Source organism: Paramisgurnus dabryanus, chromosome 19 (genome assembly GCF_030506205.2).
Source record: "Paramisgurnus dabryanus chromosome 19, PD_genome_1.1, whole genome shotgun sequence".
Taxonomy (NCBI): Eukaryota; Metazoa; Chordata; class Actinopteri; order Cypriniformes; family Cobitidae; genus Paramisgurnus; species Paramisgurnus dabryanus.
Genome location: NC_133355.1, coordinates 25,000,169 through 25,021,955, shown reverse-complemented (window position 1 = coordinate 25,021,955; position 21,787 = coordinate 25,000,169). Strand labels below are relative to the sequence as shown.

The 21,787-nt window shown below is 37.3% G+C and overlaps 3 protein-coding genes, 1 long non-coding RNA gene and 4 other non-coding genes across 18 annotated transcripts in view; 6 read left to right on the top strand and 2 right to left on the bottom strand.

Annotated features, from left to right (window-relative positions):
- atat1 (alpha tubulin acetyltransferase 1) overlaps positions 1–4,892 on the bottom strand; it is a 17,842-nt gene extending 12,950 nt beyond the window's left edge. For all 9 annotated transcript variants that reach the window (XR_010545626.1, XM_065294109.1, XM_065294060.1 and 6 more), the window contains exons 1-6: positions 4,352–4,892; positions 1,891–1,951; positions 1,696–1,787; positions 1,522–1,579; positions 1,307–1,420; positions 920–1,021 (exon numbers count right to left, since the gene is read on the bottom strand). Coding sequence is in view for 8 of the 9 variants with exons in the window: in XM_065294109.1 (XP_065150181.1) it covers positions 920–1,021; positions 1,307–1,420; positions 1,522–1,579; positions 1,696–1,787; positions 1,891–1,951; positions 4,352–4,443 (519 nt within the window). In the remaining variant the exon portion in view is untranslated. The remainder of the gene's footprint in view (positions 1–919; positions 1,022–1,306; positions 1,421–1,521; positions 1,580–1,695; positions 1,788–1,890; positions 1,952–4,351) is intronic.
- Positions 4,893–5,440: 548 nt separating this feature from the next.
- Positions 5,441–7,294, top strand: LOC135783977 (uncharacterized). Of its 3 annotated transcripts, none has more exons than XR_010545959.2 (8): positions 5,441–5,478; positions 5,702–5,746; positions 5,930–5,988; positions 6,077–6,137; positions 6,344–6,393; positions 6,591–6,673; positions 6,847–6,921; positions 7,108–7,294. It is a non-coding gene; the product is annotated as an uncharacterized lncRNA (long non-coding RNA). The 3 variants fall into 3 exon arrangements; XR_010545961.1 differs by having other exon boundaries at positions 5,702–5,752; XR_010545962.1 differs by lacking the exon at positions 5,702–5,746 and having other exon boundaries at positions 5,442–5,478.
- On the top strand, positions 5,792–5,858 carry LOC135786074 (small nucleolar RNA SNORD52). The gene has a single exon (XR_010546826.1). It is a non-coding gene; the product is annotated as a small nucleolar RNA SNORD52 (small nucleolar RNA).
- Positions 6,183–6,249, top strand: LOC135786080 (small nucleolar RNA SNORD52). Its single transcript, XR_010546827.1, has one exon. It is a non-coding gene; the product is annotated as a small nucleolar RNA SNORD52 (small nucleolar RNA).
- On the top strand, positions 6,441–6,507 carry LOC135786070 (small nucleolar RNA SNORD52). The gene has a single exon (XR_010546821.1). It is a non-coding gene; the product is annotated as a small nucleolar RNA SNORD52 (small nucleolar RNA).
- Positions 6,717–6,779, top strand: LOC135786082 (small nucleolar RNA SNORD52). The gene has a single exon (XR_010546829.1). It is a non-coding gene; the product is annotated as a small nucleolar RNA SNORD52 (small nucleolar RNA).
- A 577-nt stretch (positions 7,295–7,871) lies between the features above and the next one.
- On the top strand, positions 7,872–13,919 carry c19h6orf47 (chromosome 19 C6orf47 homolog). Its single transcript, XM_065294329.2, has 2 exons — positions 7,872–9,861; positions 12,571–13,919. The coding sequence occupies exon 1, from the start codon at positions 8,930–8,932 to the stop codon at positions 9,836–9,838; it is 909 nt and encodes a 302-aa protein (XP_065150401.1). The 5' UTR covers positions 7,872–8,929; the 3' UTR covers positions 9,839–9,861; positions 12,571–13,919.
- A 2,666-nt stretch (positions 13,920–16,585) lies between these two features.
- On the bottom strand, positions 16,586–21,734 carry ppp1r11 (protein phosphatase 1, regulatory (inhibitor) subunit 11). Its single transcript, XM_065294498.2, has 3 exons — positions 21,467–21,734; positions 18,183–18,291; positions 16,586–17,957 (listed from the first exon to the last, which is right to left on the bottom strand). The coding sequence occupies exons 1-3, from the start codon at positions 21,542–21,544 to the stop codon at positions 17,776–17,778; spliced, it is 369 nt and encodes a 122-aa protein (XP_065150570.1). The 5' UTR covers positions 21,545–21,734; the 3' UTR covers positions 16,586–17,775.
- Positions 21,735–21,787: the final 53 nt, after the last annotated feature.

Sequence of the window (21,787 nt, the reverse complement as noted above, 5' to 3'; positions counted from 1 at the left end):
TTTTTTTAAGGGGGTTTTGCTTAAAATCAAGATCTGGGATAATTCCACGTTTTGTTCTATGACATAAAACACACCAGTAATACCTAACTCGTGACTTTTTAAGGATTTAAAGTGTCTTTAAATGGACAGTTGCTAATATGGTTTTATCGTTTTATATATTACTGTGTTCAAGTTAACTTTAAGACTTCACGTAAAAACGTATTTTCTTTTCTACACGTTCAAGATTGAATAAGCCATAATGAAATATTAATATAACATTAAATCGTATGTTTTTCTTAAGAGTCGAAAAATTAGTTGGCTAATACAAATTCGTAACCTGACATTAACGGGATGGAAGCAGGCCAAAACAAAAAAACTTGTATCATTGCGCAAGCTGGATTCAAATGTGCAGCGGTCCTTCTTTTTCCACATGTGTTTTATGGAATTGCTGTTAAAACCTTTATTTTTAAGAATCAGTGTCCTGCAAACTTCCAGGTGGCCTATAAAAATACGCCATTCCTGTGGCACTCTATAACAATACACAAAGTGTGTGAAACAACGATGAAAAAATATGGTATAGAAAAATTACATTTTGATGAATGGAAACTAAAATTCCATGACATTCCATGACTAAATATAAATTTCCCTGATGTCTGGAATAGACCCTTTAAAATTCCATGATATTTCAGAAATTCCATGACGAAGTGACATTTCACTGTTCGTGTGGTTACTTGTTTGTATCAGTGTGATTGTATTAGATAGCTCCGCCCACACTAAAATCCTACTGGCCCCAAATTCTGCATAACTCTATATTAAACATAAAAACTGTATGTTCTGTCTGCTTGTGATGTTAGTGTGGCTTTATGTGTGGACTTATTGTTGAAAAAAATCTGTTTATCTCTTAGGATTTAATAAAGTAACAAACAGAAGTGGTTCATACCTGAGGCACACTGTTTTTCAGATCATAGTGTTTTTCTAGAAACGACATTAACTTTGGAGAAGGTCGATCATACGCCAATTGATCAGGCTCCACCCGTTTGTGCTGCTCCATGGGAAAATATGATGAAGGCAAATAAATATGTAAAAACACGGCAGTTTGCAAGTAAACATGCACATGAGCTTGTAAATCAGGTTATAAATATGCTTTCATTATACATAGAAGAGCAACATTCAAAACACCTCTTTTTTTTTTGCTTTCCAGGAAACAAATAATCCCGTTCAAGAACACGATGAATCGTAAATTACAGAATTTACATTTTGGTGTGAACTATCCCTTAGTGTAAACAATCAGCTCGTATATCTTAAACAGCTGCTGACAGGCACTCACTTTCAGCATGAAGTCAAAGATCTCAAGCCCATATCCATGTCTCTGAAGAGTCTTAGCGATATAGAAATCCAGCACACATAAAGGCTCGGTCTCCACATGCGCCCCCCGCTGGTCCTACAGATAATTACAACATATAGCAGATGTGTTTACTACTTTACAGTGTGTGTGTCATACTGAATCAAGCCCCAGGCTAGATGAAATATGGGAACACTTACAAGTAAAAAGAGTTTCTTGCAGCCAACCTTAAGGAATCCAACTACAACACCCCTCCCACTGTATAAATGAAAGACAGAAAGAGGGGTAGAAGTCAATCGGTTTGTACGTAATGGAAATAGGATGAGAGAGTTCATTTGTATTGACGTTTTAATAGAGCATTATATATATAGTACCCATTTTGTTCCCCGTCTTTAAGGAGGTAGAGATAGTGTCTGTTGGCCTGGAGTTTTGCAGCACTGGTTATGGGAACAGGCAGCTGTTGTGCCTGCGGATAAACAGAGAAACATCATGAGAAACTGGAAATGACAGGTTTTGACATACTGCATATAAACGCAATAGATCAAATATGAGAACGCTATTGTTATCACCTTAGCAGAGGCTTTACCCAGCTCATCTATAACTGTGGTAATCTGAAGCTGAAGATCCGGTCTAGAAAATAAAAATGTTAGGAATGTCATAGAATGAGGTAGTGTTTAACCAACTCATATGATTTTAAATAGCAATAATGGATATTACATTCATTAAGTTTTTTCCAAAATGTTAGAAATCTGATGTCTTTTAAAAGCTGATGCTAAATCTAAAGTGCATGGTGACTGAAATAATAATAACATTTTGACATAATTCAATGATGAAAAAATAAAACAAAATTGCTAATATATACACTACCGGTCAAATGTTTTGAAACACTTGACTGAAATGTTAACTATGATCTTAAAAAACTTTTAAAGGGGCCATTTCACAAGACTTTTTTAAGATATAAAATATATATTTGGTGTCCCCAGAGTACATATGTAAAGTTTTAGTTAAAAATACCATATAAATAATTTATTATAACATGTTAAAATTGACACTTTGTAGGTGTGTGCAAAAATGTGGTGTTTTTGGGTGTGTCAATTAAAATGCAAATGAGCTGATGAAATTCAAACACTGTTCGCAATGATGGTGGTTTGATGCAATTGAAACTCAATTGTGCTGTGAATTATTTTGTCTTTGTTTCTGCACTAAACGCCAGTGCCGTGGTTGGATAATGCAGATTAAGGGGCGGTATTATTTAAATAAGATCTCTTTATGACATCATAAGGGGAGCCACATTTTAATGAGCTAATTTTTCATGTGCTTGCAAAGAATGGTTTACCAAAACTTAGTTACTGGGTTGATCTTTTTCACATTTTCTAGGTTGATACAAGCACTAACCCAATAATAGCACTACAACATGTAAAAAGTCAGATTTTTATGCCATGGCCCCTTTAACCTCCTAAGACCTGAGTTTTGGGTTGTCTTTTTTCAGATTTCTACCAGCTATTTGGGGTTAGGAAGAACAAATATATAGTAACCAAATATTTTTCTAAGAACATGAAGCAGTGTATTTGTCAACGTCTGTGTACAACAGGTTCTAGTTACACAGAATTAAGTATGATGGGTCAAATATAAAAAAAAAAAAATGTGATGTCCACATATGTGGACATTCAGGTCTTAGGATGTTTAAATGCTTGAAATTACTTTTGTAGACAAAGATATACCTGTGCCAAACAGATTAAATTATGTTATAAAAAAAACTACAATTTTATTTCAAAATATATTATTTATATATATTAATATATATATTAATATCTAAGGAAAACAATCCAATAAGAGCCCAGATTAAATGTGAATTCCTTCGATATTCTTTCAAATTCATCCAACTTCAACAAGCCTTTTGAGAAAATTGCAATTTCTAGGCAAAGGGTGACTGCAATTCAGATGATAAAATATAACAGTTTTGATTTATTTTGGATGCTTTTAGTCCCGAACATAATTCCCACAGTTGCATTTGTGTTATGCCATAGTTTGGACGAGTTTATTATTATTCTGTAATGTAGAAAAATATATAAATAAAAAATGGGTGACTGCCCCAGAGCTTTTGACCGGTAGTGTATATATTATATACTATATGAAGCTTATTTAACTAAGTTTGGGTGGAGCATGGTCATGTGATCCAACCAATCAGTGCGAAGAGGTGCCCTCACCTTTGTCCCATGACAGTTTTTGCAGCATCCCTCCTCCACCCCATCACCTCACTCTTAGCTAGCTTCCCTCCCCTTGGACTTTGAATTCTTTAATTTAAATTCTTAATGTTTTTTGTTTTTAATTGATTTGAAATATTTGTTATTTTTATTATTTGTATACCTTTATTCCTATGTTAAATTACCTTTGTGTATGAATTGTGCTATGTATTGCCTACTGATTTTTTTATTACTATGTATTTCTTTATTATTGGTACTGTTTTGTCTTAATTTTTATATCTGTGAAATCCATATATTTGCGTTTTTGTACTGTGCTTCTGTGTGAACTGTGTTTTACTGTAATGCATGGTGTACTGTACAGTATTGATTCATGGCTACTAATGCATCACAATTTGCCACGTGATCACGTGATCTATCTATCTATCTATCTATCTATCTATCTATCTATCTATCTATCTATCTATCTATCTATCTATCTATCTATCTATCTATCTATCTATCTATCTATCATTGTTTTATGACAGTATAGTTAATGGCAGTCCTGCTGAGATTTGATCCTGAGATCTTAACTCAGGGCCGAATTTGCATCGTCTGACGTCATGCTGCTTATCATTACCGGATAAAGACAAATATGGCCTGGGGGAATCTAGCATTTAACAATAGCAATAAAACATCTCAAACAGCCACTGGTAGCTGTTTTCACATAATGATGTGCCAACCACTGCAAGACTGCCAAAGGAGATGTCCAAAAAGCATTAAGGGTGTTCAAACCTTGTATATTATTATTACACCCAATTTTCACAACTAACATGAAAATATACATTACCTCCCATTAGCTTTTCGACCAACAGTCAAGTTGTTATCCAGCACCGAAACTCTCTCGGGAAAAAGCGCATTCAAGTCGAAAGGGAAATCCATTGTAAGGACAAACAGAATAGCTCTTAATCCAATAAAGACAATACACTGCTAATATTTCATATACATAAATAACATTGAGCACAGATTATCACTGGCGTGCACTGTAAACGGAAGTCCCACATCAGTGCTGCTTTAACAAAGGCATGGATTTATAGCGGTGTTATCAATGCTTCCCCCTGTCCTCACACCATTGTGTCTGTGTCACTCCCTTCTTGTGCGGGATGAGCGCTGCGCTCAGTGCGTTGGCCATCCACAGCCGTATTGCTATCAAGACACACACGCCTGCAACATTCAAGAAAAGCACAAAAATGCAGAGACCAAATATCGATAAATGTATCACATTATCTGCTAATAAGACTGCAGGTAAATACAAATAAAGTTACACGATTAAGACTTTAATTTACTGCAGCAGAAATGTGCTGTCTTATTTCCGTTTCCTCTTGGCAACGACTAACAACTGTGTAGTGCATAGCAACCAAACGTGCTGGGCATGTTCGACTTCATGCTGCAAGAACATGCAGCAGGGTGACATCACAGTAGCGCGAGAGCAATTCGACAGCAGAGTCCTGCGTATGATTTCTCGAATCGCTCTCGCGGTATTTGGATATTATCTGCATGTCGTTCTTGCGCCACAACATTAAAGTCGAACAAGTCGAACTGTTTACTACGCAAATATAATTTGTTAAAAATAAAAGAAGCCAGGCAAATTTACAGACATAAATTTGCATGGCTTCTTTTTTTAACAAATTATATTTTAAACCATATGAAAAGGGGAAATTGTGTTATGTACACAGAACTGTTCCACCAACAAAGTATAGCTTAATAACTTAAAAATTTTAAGCTTTGCGAATATCAATTGCAGATGTGAATTTACAAACTTTCTATTTCTGTTTTGTGTATGTCTGGCTATTTTATATATTTTTTTTATTCAGGCAGATTTTTCGCTACCCTGTCTGCAGTTTTAGGACCCGTTTAAATATGCTCGCCTGCGCGTACTGTGGCCTTTATCGTCATGCTGCGGCGTTTGAGTAGACGGTAAGCAGATATTTGCGTGATTATATTTTATATAAAATGCAAAAACCAGTACATTGCTACATAAATGTACATTTAAAGGTATGATATGTTGTAAGGCCAAGATTAAACTATAAATCAGTTTTTTATTTAGCGTTTATGACCTCGTGGTCAGTTTAATCCGTAAATCAGCATGCTTTCAGGATTATGACAAATGATTAATCTTTGTGCTTATTTTGTGTGTTAGGAAACCATGCTTCTAAAAATGTGTCTAGGCGGGAATGATTTATCTGTAAGTGTGAGTTCGAATGGATTTAATTATTTTTAACTTACTGCATGTAATGATGATTCCTTAGACTAGAGTCTCTGATTTACCAATGAAGGACTTTATAGTGCACTGAACGCATACAGTGTAATTTGTGATTTGGTAGTACCAGCTTGGATGTCCCTAAATTTTGAAATGCATTTTTAACAGGCTGCATGGGATCCGCAGCAGTTGCAAGGTATCTGATGCCAACAGTTGACAGCCAATGGGTAAGCAACTGAATCTTGCGCAAGTTACATGAAACAAAAGAGTCACACATACTAAGCTCTCATGAACTCTTTTTTTTTTTTTTTCAAGGATTTCAAGTGTGGATTTGAAGTCATTGTAGGAAGAAAATGTCTCGCGCATCCTTCCACAGGTTTGAGTTATTTTCTTGTTAGTAGTGTGACATTTATAGGGGCTGTGCAGTGATGATTCAATAGACTAGAGTCGCTGATGACGTCATGATGCACTTTACATTTTTCTGAGCACATCTTTTAGGTTTGTGTATATGTTCGTCAGCATGTTTTTATTTTGTTAAACTTTTTGTTTATGATGTTTCCTGTTCCTTTTAACTTTTAACAGATATTCTGCAAGTGGGGATTTGAAGTCACTATAGGAGCATCCTCCTACAGGTTTGTGCTATTTCTTGTTAGTGGGGACATTTTTATTTTAGGGGGTGTGCAGTGATGATTCCATAGACTAGAGTCTCTGATGACATCATGATGTTTTACACATTTCTCTGAGCACATCTTCTGGTTAAGCTTGTGTATATGGTTCATTAGCAAGCTTTCATTTTGTTAAACTTTGTTTAATTCCTGTTCCTTTTTAGCTTTCAAAAATGGACATTCTCTTCAAAGATTTCAAGTGAGGATTTGAAGTCACTAGGAAGATGTTTTGAGCATCCATCTACAGGTTTGTACTTGTTAGTGAGGACATTTTTTTTTTAGGTGGTGTGTGCAGTGATGATTCAATAGACTAGAGTCTCTGATGTGTGATGCATTTTACATTTCTCTGAGCACATCTTCTGGAACTATTCATGTAATTTTAGCAAAGCTTTTTTCATTGACAACTGCCTTATTTTCCAGGTTAACAGATGGAGAGGTTAACCCAATGATGCCTGGATGCCTGTCTCGTATGCATGGGTGAATAATAAGGCTTGTGTGAGTTTTGCTTCGATAAGCCTTGCTTTGCTTATTATTTGTGTTTATGATGATTGCGATGTTCTGTAACACTGAAACCCAGATGAAGTCATTTTCTCGCGGCGCACTGAAACACAAAGGCAGTGATTTTTCTTTTTGTTCATGTAAATATTGGAATCTAATGAAGTTTTTGTTTCCTTTTATAAGGACTGAAGTTGAAGCCATGGCTGAGGAGGTGTGGTGATCAAAATGCTGCAATGTTAATCTACTGTATAACATTGTGTACTGTTTTAGTCCAACCATTTAATTTTAAGAACAAAGTCTGAACATTGAGATTTAACGTTATGAAAAGTTATATTTTTTGATCTTGTCATGTATAAATATTTTTTGTTAATAAAGTCAAACCAATATCTCTCTTGTTGCTGAATGAGTCTGATGCTTGCAGCTGAATTGTTTAAATGCATAGCATGTCATTCATAACATGTAACTGATTTTTCTGGTCACACCCTATTACAACACACCTTGTTATTCATTTTAAGATTGTTGCAATGTAGGGACAACATAAGGGTTTTGATCCAGATATCTTTTTGGTGAGCCATGCAAACCCATTGTGTTCATTTAACATGCTTTGAGATTATGGATATTGTAAAACATTCTGGTGGTAATGAATAACATTGCAGCTAATTGTGCATTCTTAAATCACAAACTACATCATTTAGGGAAGTAAAAACTGTACATGTTTAGGAGTTAATGTATTTCCTGCCTGGAAGTAAAAATATTTAAAGTTTAAAAAATATTTCATGAAAATGCTTTATTTTACTTTGCAAAAAAAAAATTAACTTCGTTCTAAAATTATAATTTATATCCCATCAAACAGTTTCACAATCACACGTATGAATTTAGACGTGCCACTCTACTGCAAAGGACTTTTATTATGAAAACACCTTACCCAAACACAACGTCATGTGAAGGTGATCGTTTTTAACTTCACTTTTCACACACCTAAACGTTTACGAATAGCCCCCATTTAATGGAGAAAAAAATGTTGGGCGCGCGTGCATTCAATATCAACATGACTGTTTAATATTTACACAAACCTGTAGCGTAAATGAAGGAAAGTCGATGGCAATTTTGCGCTCCACGTAATCACGCGTCATCCTACACAAGCTCGCGCACAGTAAAGCAGTTTTCGTTTAATTTACTCTGTCATTCCAGTAAAATATCACGGAATTACACACTGTTGGATATTATCACCCTGTCTAGCACTTCGTTTGTTTACAGGGTTTATTTGCTGGTTATTGTTACCGGGTGGAGGTGAACAGGAATGTGAAGTTGGCATCGGTAAGCAAACTCAACCGACAGAAACAGCGGCTGTGATGTTTCTAGGATCTTTGTAGATGGATCAGATTTTAGTTTTCATTGACTTTTAAAACCGATCGCAGGTATGTCTGATAGTGATTGGAGAGTGTTTTGAGCAGGATTGTTAAACGTGTAAACTTGTTGAGTTAAACGACAGCTTGTTCAGGCATGTTTACCGTAGCCGTTTCGCCTGAGGTAAATGCTTTTAAAGCTAATGTATAAAACTATTTAAAATCATATTCACGCCGCGTGAATATTTGCGTTTCTGACTAAATAAATGTATTTAATCATTTTAATTAACGATTGATAATTGTATAGCTTTTTGTCATTGAGTGATTTGGTCGGGTGTGCCCAACTACAATAGTGTGTTTCGATTCAATTGAATTTAAAGTGACAAACACACCTCGATACAGGTTTGTTGAGGTGTCTTTACACAAAAATAACGCTGTATGTAACTTTAACTACTTTCATATTTAGTATAGGTGCAGTGTTACACGTGGTACACGATATGTGCCATACATACATGGCATTTTAGTCGTAATTTGTACTTGATGTGTATATTAAAGGTAATGCTACAATTACTAACTGTAAATAATTATATTAGCATAACCTATACACTGATACTTTAATGTTTTAGCTTCTTAGCACAATACAAAGAAATAGTACAGGCATGACAGCTGCTGTAGGTCGAGTTTGGGGGTGGGTAAGTCCAACCAATCTGTACTCCACCTGGGGCAGTAAGACCAAACCAGAAAACCCTCCAACAACTGAAAATCTGACTAAAAGCAGGTGGGGCTTATGGGGTCTCACTTCCTGGGTTTGGAGGAGTGAGAAAGCAGCAAACCAAAAGACACTGAATGAGGAATTCTGGGATACAGTGGAAAATGTCAAGCCTTTGGAAATCGAGGAGTTGATGGTGATCAAGCCCGAGGTTGAGATCGAAAAACGACCGACCCGAAGCTCTTCAAGCTATTGGAAGTGGTTGCGTCCATCCAGCTACATTTTTTGGCCTAGGTGGTCGACGCCCACTGCGCTCGTGCAACAAAAATGTGCCAGTAAGTTGGAGTCTGATGAAGTCGATGGGGAGTCGAACTATGGGACACCTCCGCCATCCCCTACGCCTGTGTCCCAGGGACAAGCAGCATTCCAGTTTTTCTCTCGCTCGTGGTCTGGTGAAGTTAAACCAGAACACTACGAGGTTTGCTTTAACTTCCTTCGCCACCTCTTTGACTTGTTTGTGGTGGGCTTCCTGACAACCGTGTCCCCTCCGACCAAGATCATTTTGGATGTTCTGGGGGTCCAGGGGGCCCTGAAACTGTGGCTTCATGGCATGGCCATGTTTCTTGTAGCATCCGTTGGGATGGCTGGACTGCTGTGGGTGGTGCAGGAATATCTGCTACATTTTGCTTTGATGTATGGCATCGTGCAAGCTCTGGTCATCTCTGTTAGCGTACGCCAGAGTGAACCTGTGGACGAGGTGGATGATGGGAAAGGTGATGATGAAGCTGAGGAGGAGAATGAAGACACTTTGGAGCAGAATGACACAGAGCAAATAGTCGAAACCAAGAAGTTAAAATGAGGAGTTTGGGCAAGGTGTTTTTGGTAGGTATTTTTATGTTATGCAAATCAAATAAATAGATGCTGATTGGTCAATGTCTTCTAACATAAGCACAAAAAATTAACCTTAGGTTACATGTCGCGGGCTATATCTCTATATGGGTGGTATGATGATAAAATAAACAATTTTGACCCTGCCTGTGAAAGGCCAGGTATAGTCATTTATTTATTTTTGGTGATTTACTGTTTTCTACACAAAATCATCCTATATAATGTTAAGAACATTGTGTGAAAATATAACTTTAATATCTTTATTACTACTGACTAAGTAAGGTTATGGCAAAGATTCAAATAAATGACTTGAAGTCAAACTTTAATGCACCTGGGGCCTCATTTATAAAGCGTGCGTACGCACAGATTTGATCGTAAAGTTTGCGTACGCAAAAATCCACGGCAAAGTGCATATTTCTAAAAGTTGTCTTTGACGTGGAAAAGTGCTTAGCGCCACGTCAGGGTCTGAGCAGACGTACGCACTTTTGCTTGTCTGATTGCTGCAGGTTTTTGGAAATATAAGCCAATCTTGCTGCTCGAAATTTGGTTTAAACATTGAGAAGTGCTCTTTTATATGTCTGTGACATTAATTAGGCATCGTTTAAAGGCGGAGATCTGAAACTGCTCGGCTGCGCACAAGTTCAAGTTCATTTGCGATTTATAGATTTGAAAAGGGTACGCGCGTTTTTTGCGCGTACGTTCAGTTTATGAATCACACGTACGTATTTTTGATAAATGATCGTAAGATCAAATGTAGGATGGTTTTTACGCAGCATTTTATAAATGAGGCCCCTGGTCTCATAACTCGACTATAGCCCTATACTACAGAGGGTAGTCAGGAATTTTATTGCTGTCCCAATCCAGAATGTCTGTGTTTTTATCCGACCACCCGTGTAAAAATTCCCACTGTTTTGCCTACTGTTTTTTGACAAACATAGACTTAAAAAAATATGGATGTAGTGTCTGTGACGTCACCCATAGGTTTATAAAGAGCTTTTTAAAGACAATATTTGGTGGAGCCTGCTGTCACCATCTTCAAGTTTCCCACAGGTCCTTAACATACTTGAAAATTTGTGAATCTGGGGGGGGATTCAAGGCCCTGGGAAGTTTTTGAAAATCTACATACATAGATACAGGTCATTGAAAGTGCTTGAATCTATTTTATGCAAGTTTTCTGGAAAAATCCATATAATTCCCTGTGTAGTGTAGGATAATATGATAAAAATTCCAGACTTTTTAAACACACGTGCTTAAGTGTTCGCTTTAAATGTTTATATCTTCTGTATGCCAATGTTAATTCATACCAAAATGCTTTTTTGCATTTTTGTGTTTGACACATGAAAACGTCTCGGATTACGTATGTAACTGTTGTTCCCTGAGAAGGGAACGAAGTGCTGCGTCTCCCTTGCCATACTTCCTGCATCCCTGTAATGCCATCTTTGGCAATATTTCAGATAGCGATATACTTCCTGGGTCCCACGTCACCCTGTCTTTGTCGTTAAGCCTCACCATTGGTTGAATTTGATTTACACATTCAGACGCACCTGAAGGCGTCCCCAAAGTGTCACCCAGTGACACAGGGCGAGTTCCCTTGAAAGGGAACTGTAACAATGTATCTTAAAAGGTAACACAATGTATCTTTGTTCTCACCTGAACCCTGCTTCTTGGTCATGCGTCAACGCTTATCACTTGAGGATAACCGAGAATGGTTAAAGAGGCGGGACGTGGGTGAACCTGAGGTGGCTGGTTGCTGAAACCACGCCGCCCAGCTCAAGGGTAGTGACAGGAGTGGCAGTTCACCTGTCACTCAAGTGGCCACACCCTTATTTATACAAAACTTTAAGGGGGCGTGCACACCAAACGTTTTATGCCCGCGGCCAGTGTGTTTTTTAAATGTTTCTAATAGAAGCTCAGCGTTTTTAAAAAAAAGCCAGCAGCTAGCATTTTTTTTTCAGTGCTGAAAGCCGGCGCTCAGTGCTGAGAACCGTGAGTTGAAAAATATTAAATTTTTTTGAACCGGCTGTTTTTTGAAACGGCTGTCTAATCACAGTGGAGGAGGGTGGGACAAATATCACAACAACCAGCCGGCGCATCGTACAACGAATGCTACACAAAACAGAAGGATCACAGCAACCAAAGCGCTCAGCTGAAAAAAAACAGCTGGCATTCAGTGCACACCCCCTAAGGGTTAATATTATTTTAACGGATGAGTTGCAAAAAATTCCCCCCCCCCCCCCTTACAGTTATTATAAAGTGAAAAATTAGCTATACCGACCAAAAATACTTTTTGAACCAACCTGTAAACATATTATTACTTTGGGCATTTTAACATGGGGGTCTATGGGAATTGACTCTCTTTTGGAGCCAGCCTCAAGAGGCCCGTGGATGAATTGCAGTTTTAGGCACTTCCGTATTGACTTCATCAAAGAGTTCCAAAGGTTTCCCCTCGAATTAACCACCTGTGCAGTGCATCTCTAGGTGTTTCAAACTCACACATCCACCGCAAATTTATTTTCATCCGAATGCACTAGTTTATAGTTAAGGAGGAATGCAAATATATTTTTAAAGACATCCCCATATCGTCCGAATACGGCGCCTTTAGTCTGGAATTCACAGACAGGGTCGTATTATACAAAAGCAATAAAAGCATAATAAAAATGCATTGCATATGGTGGCTGTTTTTAATCATTTCTTTGTTTTCAGTCATAGGTTACTGATTACAGGACTGACCAAAGCTGACCTCAGCACTCCACAAAGCCAATGAGGGATTAAAGAAGGCCATTAATGTACCAGCACCTCTTTTTCTCCACTAATGGAAGATTTTATTTTCCCCACATTAAATGTAATAATTTAATGCTCACCAGCAAATGATGATGAACTGCAGTCAGGAGACGGCCTGCACAATGCACATTGGTCGAACCTAAATATACAAAAATGAAGAACCAGCATTGATGAAATGATTGTTTGGGAATTGTATTGACACAAAAAAAAAACGGCTTTATAAAAAGATTGCTTTATTTTATATGGAGATTAACAGCTGGTGACTTCACGTACTGTGCATCTGCATGAGTCACTTTATTTGTGGTTAACAGTTTCCTTAAAAATCATCTTTGGATTGTTCATTTCCTGTATGAAGCATATGTCCTGATATGTTTAATGGATCAGATCCATTATAGCTCATTATAACTTATTAGTCAACTTTGTAATTGAAACTTTTAAACCACTTATATATACAGCAAGTAAATAATTGACCACTACATTACTCTGCAACCTTTTCTTTAATTTATCCTCATTTAACTTAGTTTTTAAAAGTGGGTACATACATAGTTTGTTTAATATACCATTCTTATACTTCTAGGTGTGTCATTATTTGAATTATATGCATTTGTCTTTAATGTCCTGTCAAGTTCAACTTCATTGTTCTCATTCATTTATATTTCAGTTTTCATGTTGCTATCATGAATGCTTCTGTTGTGCCTAACAGTACCCGGTACATCGGCCAGTTCATGTAGATTTATGGGTAAAGTGATTTTGCACAAGCGTGTACTGACAGCTAAATATATAATGCTTTGTTGCACATGTCTAGCTTGCTTGCAAAGATAGCTTTCTTCTACTGATCGTGTTTCACTGCTAATGCTATGCATGATTAGCACAACGATACTCTCGGGCAATGAAATGTTTGTAAGTTATTAAATGCTTAAATGGCTTTTCTTTTAATTGGCCTGTTTACTTTAAGGTACCGGCTTATAGATTTATTTAAACATTAAAATGTAGCTTAACATGTGTTTGTTATTTACAGACATTTTAAACAGTGCAAGAATTTGTGCAGACATTCTTGAAATGTCTTTTTCTTTTGTAAGTCTTGAGTTTATTGAAGTGCAGGTCACAGCTGTGAATATAAATGTCTGCTGTATGTGGAAAGGTGTAGGAAATGTGTTGATGTTTGGGCAGGGACAGAGATCCACATTTCTTACATCTACAGTTCTTAAGTGCTGTACACTGAGCCTTTAATAGTCCTCACAGCTAAAATAAATGTCCTTTTTCACATTAAATATATTGTGTCTGGATTATGTACCGTGTGCATGATGTGAATTTCACACATTGTGAAAAATGTTGGTTCAACATAAAAAGTAGAGTTACCCGGTTGCCTTAAATTTTTTGAGTCATTTCAAATAAAAAATATTATTTGATGATAACTTTTTAAGTCAACTAATACTTTTAAGTCAAATCAACTCTTACTTTAAGGTAATCAGGTAACTTATATTTTTTAGTTGAAACAACAAATTATTCTTTACAGTGCAGGTTCAAATCATGTGACCTCTGCCTCACCCTTAAATAAAAATAGCAAAATTAATACTTGAATTTACATTTAATTTATGCATTTGGCAGACGCTTTTATACAAAGCGAATTAAAGTGCATGACAAGTTTTACATTTTTATCGGTATATGTGCAGTGTAAAAAAAAACTTTGCTGCCTTAAAAATTTTTGTCAAATCAACTCAAATTTACAAGTCATGTAAACAGAGATGAGATGTCACAACTTATAAAAGATAGTTGAGAAAAGTCAACTTAATTTTATAAGTTATAACAACTCACCGGTAGTTATATCAACTCAACTCTAGTCAAGATAAATAATAGTAAGTTGAAATAACTTGTAAATCCGTGTTGATTGAGTTGACATTTTGCGTTGCTAATGCAATGCTCTACCACTGAGCTATAGATTAGCATTAATTAATATTTCACATCAGGAAAGTTCTTTCAAACACTCTTAAAAGGTTGGGTTGTTTTTAACCCAGAGTTGGGTAACTATAGGACAGAACACATTTCTGGGTTAAAATGACCCAAACAATGGGTTGTTGTAACCCAACTGCTGGGTTATTGTTAATCAACCATGTTGAAACAACACAGCAGTTGGGTTACAACAAACCCATTGTTTGGGCCATTTTAACCCAGAAATGTGTTCTGACCAATAGTTACCCACCCTGGGTTAAAAACAAACCAATATTTTTTAGAGTGAAGATATTTCATTATATTAGGAAAGTTCTTTCAAAGATTTTTTTATGACAAGCACATTTCTTGTTAAAGGGATAGTTCAACCAAAAAATTTACTCACCCACCAAACCTGTATTAATTTACTTGCTTTTTGAAATACGTTTGCAACCAAATAAATCTGGGGCACCATTGACTTTCATAGTGTTATTTTTTTTTCTTATATATGGAACTCAATGGTGCCCCTGATCTGCTTGGTTACACACATTTTTCTAAGCACAAAGACATCTAAAATACAGGTTTGGAAGGCTAGAATTTTTGAATTACCACTTTTTTAATGACAAATAAGCACATTTCTTGTTAAAGGGATAGTTCACCCAAAACATTTTTTAGATGTCTAATAAATCTTTGGTGTACCCAGAGTGTGTATGTGAAGTTTTAGCTCAAAATACCATTTAGATAATTTATATGCTTTAATAAAATTAAATAAAATTAAAATTGTCACTTTGTAGGTGTGAGCAAAAATGTGCCATTTTTGCATGTGTCCTTTATAATGCAATGATCAAGGTGGTTTGTTGCAATTGAAACTCAATTTTGCTGTGCAGTGGCGTAGCAAGTGAGTCCTGGGCCCATATGCAAAAAAAATTTTACGGGCCCCCTTAAGCCAAAGCCCCCCTCCAACCTTGCCTGTTGGCACTGTTAACTGTGGCACGCAGTTCTGTTAACAACAAGAAATGACGGAGAAATAAGAAATCACTACACATGATATGCATACAAAAATATATTTATTGCTGCCACAAATAAAAATTACGTTGAAAATTTTTTTTTAATTAAAAGCTGGGCCGGGCCCCCTATTGGCCCGGGCCCCCTATTGGCCCGGGCCCATTTGCATGTGCATTCCCAGACGCTACACCACTGGTGCTGTGAATTATTTTCTCTCTCTCTCTCTGCACTAAATGGCTGTGCCGTGGTTGGATAGTGCAGATTAAGGGGTGGTATTATTATAATAAGATCTCCTTTTCAATTACCTAATTTTTCACGTGCTTGCTGAGAATGATTTACCAAAACTGGGTTGATCTTTTTTACATTTTATACGTTAATAGAAGCACTGGGAACACAATTTTAGCACTTAAACATGGAAAAAGTACGATTTTCATGCCATGGCCACTTTTAATATCTTTTGAAATATGTTTGTAACCAAATAGATCTGGAGCACCATTGCCTTTCATAGTGTTATTTTTTTTCCTATATATGGAATTAAGTGATCTGCTTGGCTACACACATTTTTTAACATTTCTTCCATTTGTGTTCAGCAGAACAAAGACATTTAAAATACAGGTTTGGAGTGGAGAATGATAACAGAATTTTCATTTTTGGGTAAACTATCCCTTTAACATAATTCCCCCATAGGTCACAAAAGTGATTTTTAAATTCAATATCATACAAATGTACTTTATTTATTTATTCACCTGTATAGGACATATAAAAGATAACAAGAACTTAAGGGGAATAAAATTAAAACTCACACACCAGATTTGAACCTGCATTGGCCATTTGAGCACCACATCGACATGCACTAAACACTACACCAATTCTCCAACATATACAGCTTATTTACGTCTCATTTCACACATTTGTGGTCTAAAATGTTTTTGACAAAGCTGATGAGATCTATTATTAATGCATTTAATGAAATCATGATTAGAATCAAATCAGTACAGACACAAAGTCAGGTTGCCATCGTTTGCGCATTTAATAGATATAAACAACATAATTTTACATCAGTTTATTCATGTTAAATCCTCTCTGTGACCTTTGCTATGTACATACAGGTGCGTTCACCGTAAAGGGTCGACAGATGTGTATGAATGATAGAATATAATTGACCGATGTGAAAGTCCTATGAACTGTAAAGTGTGACTGACCTCAGACATGTTACTCGTGTTTTTGGTCTCGGCCATGCATTTTCTTTTTATAAAACATGGCACACCTTATGCCTATGCATCTTCCTGACAACATAACTCTGCTGGATGAAAGCAGCATGACAGCCAGTATGAGATGAGACAGTTTATGTTTTAACAGGGTGATCTTTACACACATGCCAACACTGACACATGTATTCCCTGTATTTAGTGTAAGGAGTGAAAGTGAATGATGCATACATCAAAACCAGTCGTGTGTACGTTGCTATATCTTTTTTTCACGACACACTGCAGTTCACTCTTTACTTGCGATATTGTTCAACACATAATGTACATACGGAGTCATTTTTTAGTTGTATGTCAGATGTCTGATTGTCTGAAAGGCATCAGTTCAAATGTGTTTGGTTATTTAATGCATCGTTGTAAAAAAATCTAAAGATTGATGATCTTTTCCATCGTCAGTATTCACTACAGCACACAACACATAGTTATGTTTAAGTTCCCAAGTGATCAAGTGATGTGAAGCACAAATGTGACACTACAAAGCAAATTATAGTTCATATAAATTCATTTTCAAACTGCATGTGGGCCGATTGAGCAAATTTGTTTTAGAATGCATCAAAGATATGACCTCAAATCTGAATTTTATTACATCTCAAGACCTGTTATGTTTCTTTATTAAATGTGTATTTAAAAGAAACACTTATTCGTGGACTTATTAAATAAATACAGATTTTACAAAAAGAAATAAAACTGATATGTACAATCAAATGTATATAGATCGCAAATAAACGCAGTCTTCGCTTTGGTCATCACATTAATGACCGCAGAGAAAACCAATCACATTAAAATTACCTATAAGCTTTCATGTATTAAAAGCTTTTGACACCCAGTGATGGTGCAACGTAACCAAGTGCGAGTGGTGATGAAGGATTATGAATGTAGTGCCCACGTTGCCCAATACCCTCCAAACACACTCTCCTGTTTCCTTAAATCATTAATGAGGGTTTGTTCCCCCTGAGCTGGGGGGGACTGATGACCCCCCTCCCTCATTCTGTCCGTGGCCTCTTCTCCCGTGTCCGAGAATGCAGTGCGCACTTCCACAGCCTTCCTCATCGTCTCCCTCACTTTCTGAAGACGACTCGCCAAACTGTCGAGGCTTTTCATAAACGCAGCAACCTGAAGTGAAATAGTGAAAAACATTAACTGCAACTCATTTTTAAGGTCAGCTATTTTTACAGCGAGACGGCCCAGATCTGCCTGTACTCCACATTTACTCAGGTATTCAAGATACACTGGGAAATAAATCTAATACTTAAAGACGACCTTGGGTCTTGATACACATACCAGCCATTAATGAGATGGTTAAAGCCTGCAGTAAAAACAAAAGCAATCCACACTCACACTTTGAAGACCTCCTGCCCAGATGTTCATTATCCACTGTGTCACTGGACCACTCGACTTTCTTCTCCGTCTTCCTTTTCCTGAGCTTGATGGTCAGGCTTCTGCCCTCCTGACATGGGACCAAAAAACAATCATTATTTGTACCATTACATGAAAGAATGATTATGTGACCCCGTCTGTGAAATCCAGGCTAAAGTCTCATTCACTAGTTCGCATGCGCATTCAGGTCTTAATGATTAATGGTAAACGAACTCGGCTTGCTGTCCCCGAAGGGAGCTCTGTACCTAAGCTCTGAACCTTCAGAGAGAGCGAACATGAGGCTGGGACTCGAGCCCCTAGTTCAACCCCCTGCAACAGAACTGCAAAGAGGAAGGAAGAGAGAGTGAAGGAGGAGATGGGGAGGAGGAGGGATGCTGGAAAAAATTGCAGCTGGACGCAGAGGCCTGAAGGCTGCCTTATATACACCCATGATGATGATTGTTGACAGGCTTGAATGTTTAGACTCCTCCAGAACCTACGTTTAGAACTACATTAATCTAATGAAAAGGAGAGTGTTTCAATGGCAATGCAAAGGTTATTAGTCAGTAATTGAAATGTCTTACAATGGGTTTACACCAGGCGCATTTGAGGCATCAAAATCGCGTCTACCGCGCCGCTTGAACATTTAGAATGCATTCGCGCGTCTATAGCGAAGTAGAAGCGCTCAAAAATCAAGCATTTGATGCGCATCAGAGGCGAAATGCATTACTTGTGGGAGGGGCAAGTGCTATGTGGTTGTCTGTTTGCAAGATTGCGGATGTTGATCGTGCATTCATCGAGAGAGTTACCGGATTGTATTTGGTCAACTTACTACAGGGGGAAAATAGCAGGAATGCCACGGGCCGATAAACGTCACGTGACTCAAAAGTGAAATGTGTATTTACAACTTACCAGGTTGCCCAATGTCCTCACTGACACTCTTTCAAGTGAGGTCATTTTTAATTCCTGTCTCTATAGAAATAAGAAATTGTGTCATTTAGCTCAGGGTGACTGCTCTTGGACAATTTCAAGTGTCCCCATGTTGAATGAGTGACTCCGGGCCAGGCTGATTGGTTAACGTGGCGCAAAAATCGGCCAAAGTTCACATTTTTCAACTCGGCGTCAGACGCAAATTCGCGTGACATGCAAAATGCACAAAAAGCACCATTCGCGCGCACCGCGCCAGACGTTCAATTCGCGGAAACTAGACATGCCTCTTTCGCGCACGCGAGACCTCCAGATGCGCATCTACGCGTCTTCATATTGACTTAACATCAAATTCACCACGGCTAGTGTAAACGCAGCATTATTTTCACAAATGTCACTTTGTAGGTATGAGCAAAAATTTGAACTTTAAAATGCAAATGAGGTGATGAAATGCAAACACTAATCGCATTGATTGATTGTGCTGTCAATAAATGGCAGTACCATGGTTGGATAGTGCAACCAAAGGCAGTCAAATTTGGGTCATAGCGTAAAAATCTGACTTTTTCCATGTTTAAGTGCTATAATTGGGTCCCCAGTGCTACTATTAACCTAGAAAACATGAAAAAGATCAACCCAGTAACTTAGTTTTGGTTAACCATTCTCTGCAAGCATGTGAAAAAACAGATCAGATTTCGCCTGTTTTGTGACGTAGAAAGCAAGTCTTATTTCAATAACACCGCCCCTTAATCTGCACTATCCATCCTCAGCACTGCAGAAAGAGAGAGAGAGAGAGAGAGAGAGAAAGAGAAAAAGAGAGAGAGAGAGATTGACAGTACAACTGAGTTTAAATTTCAACAAACCACCATCATGGTGATCAGTGTTTGCATTTCATCAGCTCATTTGCATTTTAACTCTTTCGCCGCCATTGACCAGATAACTCGTCAATTAAGAAAAAACTCCTCCCTGGCCCTGCCAATGACGAGAATTTCCAGCTTTACGCAATACCGCTATTATCCACCAGGTGGCGCACTTCCGCAACTTATACAACCCGGAAGTAGCGTCTCACGTGAAAGAGAAAGAACTCCGTGTATGTTTTAAAGATTGCTCTGCATCTGATCTCTATGAAAAGTCCTTCACAAAAATGGAATTATCTCAGCTTTTTGCTCAAAAATTTGTGTTTTCGAAGAAACCTACCTATATTTGAGAGGCGATAAAGAGAGAACTAATTTTTTTTTTTTTTTGAAATCAGAGGGTCATTTGATATATTGTTTGTTTATATATTTAAAGAAGAACATTTTCTGGAAGGCATTAAACTTTTGTAAAAATCATGAAAATGCTGGTGCTGGCTGGCAACTTTTTTTAAAAACGCTGGCGGGGAAAGAGTTAAAGGACACACCCAAAAACGATGTTATGATAAATTTTCTGGGGGGAATTTTGAGCTAAAACTTCACATATGCACTCTGGGGACACCAAAGGCTTATTTGACATCTTTTATAAAATCATATAATATGAGCCCTTTAATACCAATGAAATGACTAAAGTGACATTTGTGAAAATAAGGCATTTCAATTACTGACTACCAACCTTTGCATTGCCATTAAAGTGAAATTACTGAACCTTAACATAAGAGCCTGATAAAAAAATACTCATTTACAAGAAAACATGTCAGACACACTTAGGGGGCTTTGCATCTGAACTCCTCATTTACATGCATACATACATATATAGACACAAAACAATGATAAAATTATTAAAATATTAAAATAAGAGATAAACACATAATAAATCCTTTTTTACAATTTTGTCTTTGCGTTATTCTCTAAAACTATCTGGGGGTGTTCAAACTGGGGCCCGGGGACCCCCTGAGGGCCTCCAGGAGCTTCTAGGGGGCCCCGGGCCCCAGTTTGAACACCACTGGTATATGACATCATATACCATTTGCACATATACGATTTTTAAGTTAATGGCATAAATCAGACCATTTTGGCATTTTTCTTAGTTTTATTTATAATGGCAGTATTGGCTTTAGCAGTATTAAGAAGTAACTTTGCTAATAGCTAGAAATTATAATAAACTAGGGTTTCACTGATCAGTAACTGATTACATAACCGAAACTTATATATAATGACCTGACAAATACATTCACACCCTAAATGTACATGTTGAAAACACCCTGTTGTACATGTCGTTTACTACACATCCCTTACGCTGGTATCCAGTCAACAGGAAGCACCTCATTCGATATGCAACTATAAAACGATTATAATTCATCAATATTTAATCACTAGAGCTGCGGTTAAGCCCTCTTGTAATTGATGATGGTGTATTAAGATAGATACCTGCTGGGGTGGAGGCGGTGTCCCCGTCTGAACGGTCTCGGTTATCGTTTCACTCGATGTGCGTTGAACCTCCGCCATGTCACTGATGATACCAAAATAAAGCTTTAGAACGGCACTCGATGGGTTTAGATCGATGATAGTTTGGTCACAGTATATAGATAAGACAAAATCTTCTGTGCTGTGGCGTCAAAATGTCGAAGTAAAAGCTGTGTGAATATGAGATGAAGGCATGAGACGAGTTTGCTGTAGTGTGAGCGCTGCTCGGACGGAGCGATTTACGGACGGACCGCTGACTCAAACTGATCGTGTTTCAAATATCAA